At 36.3% G+C, this 15,418-nt stretch overlaps 2 protein-coding genes and 1 long non-coding RNA gene across 4 annotated transcripts; 2 read left to right on the top strand and 1 right to left on the bottom strand.

Annotated features, from left to right (window-relative positions):
• The first annotated feature begins 225 nt into the window (after nucleotides 1-225).
• Nucleotides 226-6,780, top strand: Tab2 (TAK1-associated binding protein 2). 2 transcript variants are annotated; one of them, XM_028307834.1, is made up of 4 exons: nucleotides 226-323; nucleotides 582-2,001; nucleotides 3,223-3,438; nucleotides 4,887-6,780. In XM_028307834.1, exons 2-4 carry the CDS (start codon nucleotides 741-743, stop codon nucleotides 5,186-5,188), a joined length of 1,779 nt encoding a protein of 592 aa, XP_028163635.1. In that variant the 5' UTR covers nucleotides 226-323; nucleotides 582-740; the 3' UTR covers nucleotides 5,189-6,780. The 2 variants fall into 2 exon arrangements, with proteins under 2 accessions (XP_028163635.1, XP_028163634.1); XM_028307833.1 differs by having other exon boundaries at nucleotides 264-2,001.
• A 1,431-nt stretch (nucleotides 6,781-8,211) lies between these two features.
• LOC114355153 (uncharacterized) lies at nucleotides 8,212-10,476 on the top strand. The gene is made up of 2 exons (XR_003656088.1): nucleotides 8,212-8,520; nucleotides 8,694-10,476. It is a non-coding gene; the product is annotated as an uncharacterized LOC114355153 (long non-coding RNA).
• Nucleotides 10,477-11,080: 604 nt separating this feature from the next.
• Nucleotides 11,081-12,800, bottom strand: LOC114355151 (pre-mRNA-splicing factor Syf2). The gene has a single exon (XM_028307837.1). It carries the CDS (start codon nucleotides 12,730-12,732, stop codon nucleotides 12,028-12,030), a length of 705 nt encoding a protein of 234 aa, XP_028163638.1. The 5' UTR covers nucleotides 12,733-12,800; the 3' UTR covers nucleotides 11,081-12,027.
• Nucleotides 12,801-15,418: the final 2,618 nt, after the last annotated feature.

The raw sequence follows: 15,418 nt of genomic DNA on the forward strand, positions 1-15,418 counted from the left end.
TAAACTACGAAGTCTTTAAATCATTCAAATTCAAATCTTAATTATTACAATTTACAGCAATTTTCTAATGAAACTCCTAACAATAAAGTACCTATTGTATTCTTTATTTTCAGGTTTTCGACTGTTTGAAGATCTTTCTGTAAGTATAACATTAATCAACCAAAATACTTTACACAATATGCCAAGCTCCAATCAATAAAATAAAAAAACATCCTCTCACTCTATGACTAACCAAAATGGCAGAATTGGTTTGACAAGTATTGCGATTTATTAATTTATTTTTGGGCACAATAATTATTGCCTTTGTACTTTAAAACTGTTTAGTAAGTTACTCTAAAAAGTGTTAAAATAATTTCTTTGAGTTGGTAAATTGTTATTGGGACATAGCTTCAGTTCGTTGTATTTTGCAACACATCGAAATATTGCTTTGGTATGATAACAAAAGATACAAAAATGCAACTTTCCGTCGCTAAATGTCCTTCTTCGTCACATGTGTACTTTTTGTATTAACAAGACATGAACGCTAGTAATCGCAGAAGTCGGGGTACGTATACGTAACTGTGTAGAATTGTGGTTTTTAGGTTTGTGACGTCACGACGACTGCGGGACGTTATTTACAGTGTAAAGTTGGGTAGTAAAATGTTTGATTGTTTTTGCCAATGAGTGGGAAGAGATTCGCCGCATAGTGGTGAAGGTACGATTCGCGGCGGAGCGGTTTGGTCCCGCTAGGATGGGCGGCGATGTCTGCCCCCTCCGACAGCGCGACGAGCCCCTCGCCGTGTGCCTGCACTAATATATCGCTTATGCAATTGTTCCATGAGCTAAAGCAGAAGTTCCCCGGCGTACCCGACCATGTTGTGTCCAACACTATCGAGTTATACTGTCACGACAAGCAAGCCTGCGAGACTCACCTCCACAGCGAAGTCAAGGCCTCCCTAACGCACGCCTACCATGCCTCTTCGTCTGCCGCGGCGCGCCAGCTTAACGAGCTCAAGCTCAACCCGCCATCTAAGTGTCGTAATCAACCCATAGTCAAGCATGAGATTGCCAAGTCGACGCCAATTCAGTCCATCACTTGCCAAGGGCCACAGACTGCGATCATTAGCTCCAATGATTTCGATGACGGTGACAAGAAGGTAAACACTGATGCCAACCAGAATGTTGTGGAAACAGTAGAAGAAACCCCAAGGAGCAACAACAACACATCTCCTATTACCATCAACCTTGACAACTGCTTTGCCAAGTATAGTGTTGAGTCTCCAAGTGACTTGGAATTAACAAATGAAAATGTAAAGGAGGAAAGACCTACAACTGATAGTGCACCTCTTGATAAGAACTTGGAACAACCAGAGAGCACAAATTACAGAATACTTAAAAGCAACAAGATAAAAAGCAATCTACATGAGAGATTAGAGAAAGGAAAGGAGAAGAAGACAATAAAAAAGGAGGAGCCCGAAGACAAAAAGGAGCCTGAACCGAAACCGGAACATCAAGAAAAACCGAAACGTCCAAACACACTTGACTTTATCAAACCAAACCCAGATATTGCATTTAAACAGACACTAAAAGAGCCAGAACCTGACGTGAGCCATACAGTTTCCCCCGTTCCTTCACTGAAACATGAAAGTCAAAGTGCGAAACCCAGCCCGCTGTACCGACAAGAGCGAGTGTATCCGCTGAATTTATCAGTGAACGTGAATTGTCATATGGACTTGAGTCGCGCGTATGACGATCCATGGTTAGAGGATTACGATAGTCCGAGAGCTATAACATCAGTGAATTTGACCGTTTGTACGCCGACTTCCAGCATGGCGAGTCCGGTTCGTGATTCCCGCGGGGGTGAGGACGAGGGGGGTTTCGAGGGGCACGTGACGGTGACGGTGAGTCCGAGCACGGCGCGGCCGCCGAGACGCCGCGCGCCCCCGCCGCCGTCGCAGCCGTCCCGGATTGAGACTCCTCGGCCGGCCAGATCAGCGCCTGAGCCCCCAGGATCTACACCAGGTATGATTTTCTTTTGTTGTTGTGATTCTTTTGGCCCACAATTATAAAAGAAAGTCGTGTTAGTTACTCCACTTATAACTCAAGAACGGCTTAACCGATTTAGCTGAAAATTGTCAGGGAGGTAGTTTAGAGCCAGGAGAAGGACATAGGATACTTTTTATCCCGTTCGAAATAAAAAAAAAGTCTGCTTATTTATTGCCATTAAGGCGGAACAAAGTTCGCCGGGTCAGCTAGTTAATTATATAAGCCTTTATTCAGACATACAGAGTTTAAAATTGATTGAGTTTAATATTATTCTAATTGACACTTCCTCTGCTTCCCTGCCTTTTTTGGCAAAGGCCTCCTCCAACTGTTTCCACTCTCCTCTATCTCCTGCATCTGTTGCCCATCCACCTCCACACAATTCTTTTACTTGCAATTTATTTCAGTAAATTATACATTTTATTATATTCATTATCTATCACAAAATTACATCCTCTCATCCATATCAGCAGAGCCATATAAATGGCGACAGACAGGACTTCCCCTGTTGGCAATTTTGTTTCAAGGTGAATAAAACCTTCACCGGTCACCCAGTGTCTGCATTCTGATCAAGGGCACATAGTCATACACACACCAGGAAAACTTTTTTAAAATCACTGTTGTTGTTCACAAAACAAAACAATGGATCAAATTGTATTCATTAAACTTTAAGAGATTTGTTTACTCATTTTGAATTTGTACAGAAGTCCATGATTAATATACACATTATCTCACATTTCTAAAGAGTTCAGCATAGGTAGTGTAAGCCAAATCCACCATTTGCCTCTAGTAAATTAGAGAGGGTCATCCACCTGCAGTAGACCAAATGACCTGATGATATTCAAGCGTTATCCTAATAATAAATAAATAAAAAGCTTTTATTTCCACAAGTTTACAATTTTATAAATTAAGTTAGAAGCATTTGTCTTCACTCTTGTGGCACCCCTGTATGGGCAAAAGCCTCCTCCATTCCGCTCCATTTCTTCCTGTCCTGGGCTAGGTCGAGCCAATTTTCTCCCGCTACTCTCATTATATCATCAGCCCACCTTTCCTTGGGTCTCCCAACATTCCTCTTCCCCTTCGGTCCCTTCCATTCTGTTGATGTTATAGTCCATCTTCTATCTTTGTACCTTGCTAGGTGTCCAGCCCACTGTCATTTTAGTTTGAAGCTTTATCCTAATACAGCCACAAATCTTCCAGATCGTTCCCTCATCGAACGCCAGAAGCAGCGGCTCGATTGTCTAGTCAAAGCACTATCCCAGGAGAAGGGCCATCTGGCGCAGCTGAAGCGGGAAACTCAGATCTTGGCCGCGCCGCTCCCGCCGCCGTCTGCCACGCAGAAGTTGAGAGAATACGTCGAACTGCTGCGAGACCAGTGCGATACCATGGCTAAGAGGCTAGAAATGACCGGGAACGGTAAGCTTTTGTCGAAAACATTCATCATTTCAGCCTTCTGAACATAGGCCTCTCCCAATGATTTCCATATCGCGCGATTGGTAGAAGCCTGCTTTCAGCGCCTTTCTGCTACCGGTCTGTATGATCTGTATGAGGTCGTCGGTCCACCTTGTGGGTGGACGTCGCACGCTGCGAGGCTTCCACTTCAGAACTTTGCTGCCCCATCGACCGTCGATAACATTATTACGTCCCAAATATTTGCTTAAAAACCAGTATTGTTGCTTTCGTCACCGTGATTTACGACATAATATGTTGAATGGGGACCCAATGCAATGGGGATCTAACTTTGTATGATTCTGTTCCTACATATCTTTTGTAATACATACTTGTAGAAATTATATTTTATACATTCCGCTTTGAGCAAATAACTCATTTATGTTTTACTGCTAAAATTGGCAATATGACGTGTTTATCTTGTTTACATAACAATGAAATGTATTTTTCCCATAACCGGTTGTTTGACCACAAAGAGGCTGGCTTGGCTCAGTGATCAAATTCTTTGTGGTTTTGTATATGGATGTAGGCATGTAATGCAATATCAATGTAGATTGTAGACTTATAGCCTGACCAGGAACATAAAAACCCTGGCATAGAGGCGCGTCAATTGCATTTGATAGTGCAACACTGAGTACAGTCGTACCTGTGTTAAATTATTAGGCTAACTTTATGTATCAGGATTCAGGATTACGGGCTAATTTGATATTTTCATGAATTAACGAAAAAATATTATTATAGGTATAGCCTNATGTTCCTGGTCAGGCTATACATAATAATGTTCAAGAACATAATATTATTACTTTATTGTCTTTTGTTTGTTATTATAACAGAGTAGGAAAACAAGTCAATTTTTAAACTTCATCAAAACAAAGAGGCAATATTCAGCAGTGTTCTGCACTGCATGTTAGGCTATTAGGATTTACAAAATCACAACAAGTCTGACTTGACTGGCGTACTCTTCCTGACTACAGTGGGCGTCGGTAGTGTGAGTTTAAGTCAAACGCATTCGATTTCGGCTGCGTAAAAAAGACATAAAATATGACGGATTGTACAGCGCCCCTAGTAGAAACTTTCAAGACTTAAATCTTCATATATTTTTTATCGCGCTCGCTAGTGACAACGACGTTTGATGTTAACTCACACTAAGGCCCAGAACAGACGGTGTAACGCAACTGCAACGAAACTGCAACTTTCTGATGATTCTTATGAATGAAACTGAAACTTTCAAACTGGTCGCGTCATGTGTAGTCTCTCAACGGACGCTATGGCAGAAACTTAGATGCAACTCAAAAGTAACTAGCAGTTGCAGTTTCTTTGCAGTTGCGTTTCACCGTCTGTTCTGGGCCTAACCTCAGATGAGGTTCTACTAAATGTTCTTTGTATTTACAAATGTTTATTTAACACAATTCCAGTGCGAGAACGGGAGAGGGAGCGAGACGACTCCGGCAATTTCTACAGCAACATCTACACCGGGCAGCAGCCGTCGGCCTCCTGGCAGTGCCACCTCTGCACCTTCCGCAACCACCCGCTACTCAACAAGTGCGAGCAATGCGAGATGCCCCGGATCGTAGGTACGCCCCCACCCAGAACGCAGGACTCGGGATTCGGGTCCTTCCGAGACTCCTCCCGATCCATCCGCTCCAACAAACAACTAACCAACACAGACACCGACCTCGAAGACTTTCTCAGTGCCTTACCAAAACTCAACTGCTAAACCCGAGTTCCTCTATGCCTATGTGTTAAGTGTTCAGTGATTTTTCAGTGTTTACCGAGTGCCTGACTTTTAAACTTTTAAACTTTCAAGTGTCCGATTGAGGCTAATTTTGAAGACTTTGAAACATGCTTAGCGTTGTAACCCTGGCATGTTTGTGAATGCATTAACTTTCTAAGGAAATGCCAACGGAAACGGACTATTATTGTTGGATTTTCTTTGTATAAGTTATTTATAGTTTTATATGTCAATGTAACCTGTTTGAGTACTTGTTGAGTGTTCAAGCTGGATCTTTGCATGTGTGTTGTTATATTTGACTTCATTAACAATCTTTATTTCTGAGTTAAGAGTTACTACAGGCAGCATTCCAAATAAGTATAGGTGATAAAGGTCGCCACTTGACGCGAGTGTTGTTGAAGATATATTTACAAAGGCTTTTACATCGCAACTAACGAGTAGCATATAAGGTTATATGAAATCATATTATTGGAATGCTGCTTTGTGCCTTTTGTACATAAATCTTTATAGTAGGCATAAATTACTTTATTCCTTTTATTTTATTCATAGGCTAGGTTGAAATTATTTTGTGAAATTATTAGCTACATAAATGGAAATAACTATTTATTGTTTATATTCTTAATATTATAAGAGGAAATTAAAACATCACTTGTTGACTGGTCAAATTGTGGGACATCACACGATCTCATCTAAAAGACTACTATCGCGCCTTGCCAAAAATCTTGTATAAATTATTTAATTGCCTGTTAAAATTTTAATCTGCTCAACAAGACCGTTTTGCTCACGATAAAGTATTTTCAAAATATTTATTTTACAATAATATTCAGGTTAACGTGTATCTGGCAATACTTCGTTTGTCTCGTATTTATTAACGGCGATGAATTTTCGTTTTTCGCCACCGTAAACACACTTGTTTCGCCAATGTCACGTGCGAGGCTTTTTTACACGGTAGCAAGTGAGAAAATTAATTAAAATGAAACTATGCGATTCAACACTTAAACTTGTTTCAGATTCGATTATTCTTTTTTTTTATGAAGTAATTACAATAAGATACTATTTTATCAAAATATTTTCAATTCTCAAAGATTTCTTACAATCATTTTATAACTATAATAATTTCAAGCATTCTTCACAAGTGTACTTATCAAAGTTAACTTCATGGGATTAGAGGTATTCTATTTAAGAATTATTCTAAAGACTTTGTGGTTTTCATACAGGTGTAATAATTGCTCTATTTTATCGAATTTAACTGTGATAGGCAAGGCAATTTGTCTTTCCATCTTTTAAACTTCTAGATACATAAATTATTGTTTAAATTTTGTTTTATTTAAGGTTTTGTAGATTTACAATTAAGTATAATAAGGATGGAATTATTCCGCAATATTGTTAAAATTAAATGTCCTGAGTTTTAAATATTTATTAAAAGTTAAAGCTTATAGGAAAAAGTATTTTCGTTAGTAATTTCGTCTTCCGCACAATGAAATCAATACGTTTGTGTGCACAAATGAAACATTTTGAAATTTTACGGTAGCTATTTTATAGAAAAATAACAGTCATACACATGATTTTAAATTCTTTGTAAAATTTAAATAGGTAGGGTAAACCAGAGAGTGATTGCCCACTGGTAGTGATTGCCCGCTTTAAGAATAATATTGTCAGGTGCTGACTTTGAAGCACTCTAGTTAGATTTGAATTTACTAAGTAGATGGCTCCGAGATCAATGTACAGTAGATTTAAAATTTACAATAGGAAACACTAACAAAAAACAGTTATGGCGGATTTTGTCAAGACGGGTGAAAATGTTACTCAAACAGGTAAAGACTTTAACAATTTTACTAAGGAATTACTTGCTTAGAGGTTAAATTTTTTTTGCAAGTTATTTAATATTCAACTAATGGTGTATAGTCATAATGAAATTATAAGTGTTTTCTCCATAATCAATGAAAATAACTGATAAAATTTGATTTCTAACGGTCATTTTAACGGTGGGTAATCACTGCACGTAAATCTGTACATTTTTAGTTATTGCCCACCATCATTTCAGTTATTGCCATATGTTAATGTATAGTTATTGCCCAGGGCAATTATTATTAGAATGTTGCCACCATGCAGTAGCAGTGTTTAAGTTGCTCATTGCTAGACTTGTTTTGCAATTTACAGGCATAAATATTGAAATGGCTTTTAATGTTTCATTTTCAGTATGCCAAAGACTCCAAAAGTTCAATATAGCATAGAAAATTTGCAAAAAGCAATCGAAGCTGTACAAGATGTATCCAACAATTTATCTACAAGATGAATTGCTGGAAAAATATGGTTTGGCTTAAAAAAATTGATAAAAATTCAAACGCAAATACAAAAAATTAAAATCCTACGTTAAATCTATTAATGAAAATGTTAATTGTAAGGAAATAGATACAACTTTAGGGAAGAATAACCAACAGCTAATTGAACATTCTGAGTAACCACTTGAACTGATATCAAAGAAGATAAAAAAATAAATACATATGAAATTTACATATAAAATTCAAATTTTTGCGTCATCTATGTTTTGAAGTAGATGATTCTGTCTCTACCGTTTTGAGTCATCAACATCAGCTCAAGAAATATTTGATAATATGTTAATAAGGCCAAACGCAATTTATTTTGAAATTTTGAAGACTGTACTACTAGAATTTAAGTTTAATGTTTTGTTTTGTTTATTTAAAGCCTATTTTGTCATTTTAAAATTGATTATTTTGTTTTAAGATACTGGGTAATTACTGTGCTTTGATGTGGGCAATTAGTGTATGTAATGGGCAATGACTGTACTTTTTGGAGGATTTTAAATTTATTTCAATATTTTCTAAGTTACGTAAGTTTTAACTAAAAAGTGTTAATATTCTGTTTAACAGTTTATTGAGTTATAAGAAAAAAGTCATAAATGGTCGATAATTAAAATACTTTCTTTAATTTTTCATCTCAATGTGTTTGAAATCTTTAAGTGGGCAATAGCTATACGGTTTACCCTACCTACATCTTATAAAGTATTCAGTACAACTGTACTTAGAGCCTTGTGTAGTGTTATTGTAAATTGTGATGAATTTTATGTATATCAGGGAATAAATAAATTTATTAGCAAGCAAACTTATTTTAATTTCGCTTCTTATCCTCGTGCAAGGTGAGTTGTTTTTGCTCCTATTAATCCTTAACACGTTGTCGTCTGTGGAATGATTTAACATGACTTAACCAGGAATCTCCATTCGAGCAATAATAGATTTTTGTTTGTACAGTTCGAGCGCCCGACGGAATTACAGTTCGCCTAATGCCAGGACGGCGGAGTAAGTTCATCAATATTAATTAGGAAAACGCATTTTATATAAGCTTACTTTAAATACACGGACTACATCACAAATTAATATTTCTGGCGCTACCATTAAAAATACTAATCGACTTGTTATTATTGGAAACTGGCAACACAATTGGCTTATTGATTCGAAATTGTCTTTTTCAGAAATTGTTCGCTCATGGGTATTATGAATGCTGGCGACCGGATGATACGTAGCCTATCTTAAGTGCAGTAGTACAAATTGATGAACGAATCTGTGATATTCGCATTTGGTAGTTAGTTACGCGGAAAAGTCTGATTTTGTTATACAATTTTGATTTAACACATTCCAAAACCTGCACGAATAAATATTTATTACGTTGATTGTTTCCTATTCTCTCTGAGTGCTTTGTTGTGCCAAATGCGGATAACGGCTGGTTATTTACATTTCTACACTGCACTTAAGGTGGATAGGACTCGAATTACATATAAGTTTATATACAGTTACCTTTAGAAAGTTAAGGAAATTGTACCCCGATGTTGACTTACATGCAACGTGTATACAGCATGTAAAAAACCGTCCGATGCGAAAGGAGTGATTCTAGTGCTGAAATACTAAAAATTTTTGTAGGTAATAATATTTTATTTTCATCAAATTGAACCAACTAATAAATTACGGATGTAGGAAGTATTTTACACATTTTGATGTTTCAACATTGTTCGCGTTCGAAAATTTATTGTCTGAGCACAAGAATCACTGGCCTTTCGGATAGGATTGTTTACGCTTTTTAAACACGTTACTATACAATACATTGTATTGTAAATTATATACGTTATTTTCAAAAATGTTAAAAGCGATTACTGTCGCTAAACTGCTTCCGCCATTTAGCTTCTTTTTATTGCCAATTATTTAGGTAAAATAATATTACGTAAACACAAAGTTGTATCGGAATTCAATTTAGGAACTAAATTAAATTACAGATTAATTTTATTGTATTCGGAGATATTATGAAATTTATCATTATCTACAAAATGTATCATTTGGGTGTAAGCCTTACCCATACATTTTAACAATAATACAAATAAATATGGCTTTTTAATAGTGCAGACTGTGTAAGTAATACCTACGTAGAAAAACAGTCAAGGATTGGATAAATTTATGATATTTCTTATCCACTATCTATTATAGTTATACACATATAAATGGAAAGTCTCTCTATATTTTAATAACGGAAATATTGTGATCTAACGTCATAAATATGCATAATCTCTCACATTTAATCTGTTTCTCAAATATTTCGCATTGGGATTGATTTAATTTATTCACCAAACTGTTAGGTCGAGAAAGAGTCAAGATTTGCCCGTGAAAATGGTTTATTTTCTTTACATAATTGGTAAGACTACAGTTATTAGAGTATTTCAATACCTCTCGAATCACTCGACCACCCATTTAGGTATATTAATATTTCAGAATCATACAGATCAGAATAGTAGCATTCTCCCCCGCTATGTTGATCGTAGAGCATTCTGATATTTTTCACAGAAAAGTCTATTACACGGTAGTAGATAGGTACAACTTATATGTACATTTTTATATTTATTTGGTATTTGAAATGCAATTTAACTGTCCACTTCCGCACAAAATAAGAATGATTCAGAATCAAACGAAGTGGTTTGGTAAAACGCTCAGCCGTGGCTAGCCGTAGTGTTAGTTACGTATGATATAGTAGTCACCTGGCGCTATGGTTTGCCATGTCAGAAGTTCAGAACAAACAGTCCCCAACTTCAAGAAAAAAACGCTGATGGGTCTATCTAATGATGATGAAGTAAAAACAAGGCAGGATGGCAAAGAGCAATAGCTATGGGCAGAGATTCTCGGACGAAATCAAGCATTATCAAATTAGAAACAGACGACCACCCCAGCATACACAGATGGTGCAATAGCTACCAAGACTCTTGGTCCAAGAACCATCACCAAATTAGTAATATCAGCGTCTATAGGTTTTAATTATAGGGCCTAGAGTAAATTTTTACTGTCACCTTTATTTCAGCCTATACTTACATTAGGGCTTAGGGATAAAAGGAACCGTTTCAGGTTCCACTTAGTGCCTAGGCCTACCTACCTAGTCTGCGGGTAGGTAATGAATTGTAGGTACTGGTCATAAAATACTTACCTACTGAGCATCACGATGACGCAATGCATTAGTTTTTGTTTCTATTCTGCAATAGGCAATAGGGTATTATCTCCACATTTTAAGAGCTTCTTAAGTAAAATAACGCAGAAAATAACTAAATAATATTATAGCATCAGCAACTTCCCGCGACTCCACTCCTTTGTTGGAACAAACTGATAAAACTTTTGACTGAAGAATCGAACTCTGAAAACATTATAAGTACTTTTGGAGTTTTATGAGCTCAAAAAGTATCTAAGTATAGAACATTTCGCAATATTTGTACATCACATTAGGGTAATGCCTAATAAATTTGAGATTACGGCAATAAAGTTATAATAATTAATTAAAACAAACACTGTGATTTCTAGTCGAAGCTCCAAACTTCAAATTTTATTATGATATGTAAACATTATTACCTAAGCATTTCTTTCTGTATAAAACTTGTGCTCATTTTATATAAATACGTAATTATATTATTTTAATATGTAGGTATAGCATCAACTATAAATATAGAATGCTTTACATTATAATATTGAAAAAACAGTCAGGCTAGGGCATTTTACTGTTCTTCAAAGGTTTCATATTAATAAAAATCGAAAGTAATACCTTTGTCTATAATAATAATTCATTTTACATAATACAAACTCTCTTATCTTTATTACAAAATCTGGTTTAGATAATCAAATGTCCTAACTTAAATTATTTTCCAGACTTCTGAGTATCCTACATGAAATAATATTAAATTTACTATTTGTTAGAAAAATACATTTTAAGTGTTAATTTTAACACTTCAATTTTAAATAACAATAAGTTATTGTAAAAAGTATACACAATTTATTAGATAGGGCTATAAATGAAAAACTTATAAAATATTTAATAGGAAAATGTAATCAATGAAAACAGTAATCAAGTATTAATTAGTCAATTACTTGAGTCAAGCAGAAAAAAATGTACATCATGGAAATAAGTGAACTTGTCACACACTGTTTACAAGTATACATTGCTTTTATAGTTTATTTACATTATGTAAAATATGTATTTGATATTATGTACTATTTTTTTTATTTAATCAGCACATTTATCAAAATAAACTTGTTATTGAAATTGTTTATATTTTGAATTTCATTATTTCCCAAGAGATTATCTTACAAAATACTATTTACAGTAAATATTACTCCAAAAACATGACAGTTAAGGTCCTAATTTGAATAGATAGGCCGGTGCCCTGGTCGAACAACTTTTCCAGAGTATGAGAAAAGAAACGACAACATTTTTAGAAAGTAATATTAGCCTTTACAATATAAAGTACTTAAAACTTATAATAAAACACTGCAGATGCACAAGAACTATATGGCTGTACCACGTTCCAAATTCTGTTTAATCTCCGCTGTGTGCTCCCCATAGAATCGTTCCAACTTTTTGTTGAACTTAGCGTTCCTCTCGTTGATGTAATCAATGTCAGCGTCGTCATTATGAGTACGCCTTCTGGAGTATTTAGCTCTCTTGGCAATCTGCCCTTCCAGATCATTCACCATCCTGTCCACTGCATCTTTGCGATCTTCATGCATTCCATGCAATATCACATTGGGACCACCATAGAATGCATCGCCATACTTTTGTTTTTGTTTTTCATACTGCTCCATGTCAGCTGATGGCATATTTTTAACGAGCCTGTTATACTGCCGAACTGTAGCCTGTTCGTAACTGGAAAAGCCCTGATCAGGATTCTTTTTCTTCCTCTTACGTTCCAAACGCTCTGCCTCCACTGCAGAAATGTTCAAGAGCTTCACTCTGTCGTAACTTTTCCCTTCACTCTCTGCCTCCTCCCGCTTCTTCTGGTCTTCCATCAACCACTCTGCTTGGCGACGTTTCGCTTCGTAATTAGGTGGCAACTTATTCCTGGCTTCCTCAGCAACAACTTCTTGATGGTTGTGCGACCTCGCTTCGTTTCTCGCTGTGTGGAGAGAGCGAAGTCTCTTCATTCTTTCGGCTTGTTTTTCAGCAAAAGTCATTTCTTTAGGAATAGATGATTCTTCAGCGGTAGAACTCATAGCTGATAGAGAATAAAATTTACAAAATACACAAAAACGCAATAAAATTATTTATTGCAATCATTTGACAAGTTTTTTTTTTTTTTTTTTTTTTTTTTTTTTGCATTATAGAGAAGTTTTAGTGAAAACGGATGAGCTCCCCACCATACTCCCCGCAGACATCTTAGAATATTAAGTAAGCGTTCGCATTTTGCACTAATATAATAGAAATGTGAAAGTCCTGTCAACTTTGAATCTAAAATAACACCCAAGAATTTGGCTTCGTTACTTATCGGTATTTGAATATTATCATAAAAAATTGTAATTGGTGGTGGGCATCTCATTCGTGAGAAAAGAACAACCGAACTTTTGGGCACGGATAGAGTCATGCCATTATTATCTAACCACAATTTTAGGACAGTAAGATTATAGTTCAATGTATTACATAAGATTTCAGTATTCTTTCCAGATACATACAAAAGTAAATCGTCAGCGTATTGGAGTACGTTAATGCCATTACCAAAGGAAGATTCCAGATCATGAGAGTAAATATTAAAAAGAAGAGGACTAAGAACGGAACCTTGAGGGAGCCCATTCCATAATAACCTCGTTCTCTTTTCCAAGTCTTCATTAAAAATATGTACACTTCTACCGACTAAGATATTTACAATAAAATTTATTAAAATCACGGGAACCTCTAATTTGTACAATTTTTCTACAAGTAGGGACAACACTACGTTATCGTACGCGGCGGAAATATCTAGAAAAGCTGCTAACAAATGTTCATTAATCGAAAACGCTAGTCTTATGTCAGTGGTGAATATTGCAATGCTGTCTGACGTGCTCCTACCTTTTCGAAATCCAAACTGACTATTGCTTAAAAATCCTTTACTCTCCACATACCACTCAAGTCGATTTTTAACTAAGTGCTCCGCAATTTTAGCCATAACCGAAGAAAGAGCTATAGGGCGATATGATTCTGCCTCTGAGGGGGATTTATTTGGTTTTAGTATAGGTAAAACTTCTTGAACTTTCCATGAAGGTGGTATATTTCCATTAAAAATTATCGAGTTAATTAAATTCAAAAAATAATTCAAAGAGGAATCCGAAAGCTGAGCAAGAAAAGAGTAAGGGATTCCATCAGGACCAGGTGATGAGTCCTTGACGTAAGTAAGAACACCTTTAAGTTCAGTTAAAGTGAAAGGAGCATTTAATCCGGATTGTACGTTTTCTGACATGGACATGAGCAAGGGAGTAATTAATTCCGGGACAGACGATGGAGCCAGTCTGTCTAAAAAATTATCAGTTAATGATGTAGGGAGAACTTTTGGGGTGGATTCCTTAAAAGCTGACCTAAATCGTCTAATGTTCGACCAAATTGCAGATGAAGGAGTATCCGGAGAGATGGAAAAGCAAAAATTCTTCCAACTTTCCCATTTCTTTTGCTTAAAGAGTTTTCTAGTACTAGCGGTAACTTGCGAAAGATATTCAAAATTTTCTTCGGTCGAGTCCGAAACATACTTTTTCTCAGCTGCCTTTCTTTCTTTGATAGCGTCAGAGCATTCAGAGTCCCACCAAGGGGGAGCAGGTAATTTATTACGAGCAGGATTTTTCGAGGGGAAAGTTTCGTCAGCTGTCTCTAATAATAACGAAGCTAAGGCCTCTGCACATTCGTTATGATTGGAATTTATTATAGAAGGCAAAGACGAAATCTTTTCTTGAACTCTTTCTTTAAATAAATTCCAATCAGCGTTTTGCAATTTATGCTTTAGTCGAGGAGGGCGAGTGGGAGATATTTTTTGGTCAGTTGGAAAGGTAATTGTTATCGGATAGTGATCGCTTCCGTATGTAGAAGGTAAGGTCGACCACGTTAGAGAGGACGCAAGGCTGGGATTGCAGATTGTGAGGTCAGGAGCACTTACCCCCTCGTCAGGAAGGGTGCGCCGTGTAGGATTTCCAGTATTCAAGAAACATAAATTATTTCTATCCAAAAAGTCAAGAATGCGATTTCCATAGTGGTTAGAAGTAGTGCTTCCCCAAGATTGGTGTTGAGCGTTAAAATCCCCCATTATTACAACAGGTTTAGGTATTACACTCAAAATTGGTTCGATTTCATCATAAATAGAAGTTGAGGGATGTGGAACATATATAGAAACAAAAGATATATTATTTACAGAAGCAGCGATAATCGAAAAATCATTACTATGCTGCGGAATAGGAATATGTACAAATGGCATTGGGTGCCTTATAAGTAAGGCAACCCCACCGTAGTTATCAAAGCGGTCTTCTCGAATACAAGAGAAACCGGAAATTTTAAAAATAGAGTCAGGCCGAAGCCAAGTTTCTTGTAGAGCTATTATAAACGGATTTAAAGAATTTATTATATAATTTAGGTCGCTTTTCTTATGATTAATGCTCCTGCAATTCCACTGCACTATTAGGGACTTTTTCCCCATAAACAGTAGAAATATTATTAACTAGTACATCATTTTTCGGTATGGCAACGTTGGACGGTAATATGTTGTTGTTATGTGTCAAAGATGTGATAAGCGCAATGATAAGGTCTCGAATAGAGAGGTTAGAAAGTGAACTATTTGAATCATGAGTTGAATCATTATCATTATTAAGAATGCTTCTACTGGGGGAGATAGGAGTACTGTAGTCTTTAGTTAGTGTTTCGTGTTCATGACGATCATAACCTTTACCA

The sequence above is a fragment of the Ostrinia furnacalis genome, unplaced genomic scaffold (genome assembly GCF_004193835.3).
Source record: "Ostrinia furnacalis isolate ACB-3 unplaced genomic scaffold, ASM419383v2 OfSCF2357, whole genome shotgun sequence".
Classification (NCBI taxonomy): domain Eukaryota; kingdom Metazoa; phylum Arthropoda; class Insecta; order Lepidoptera; family Crambidae; genus Ostrinia; species Ostrinia furnacalis.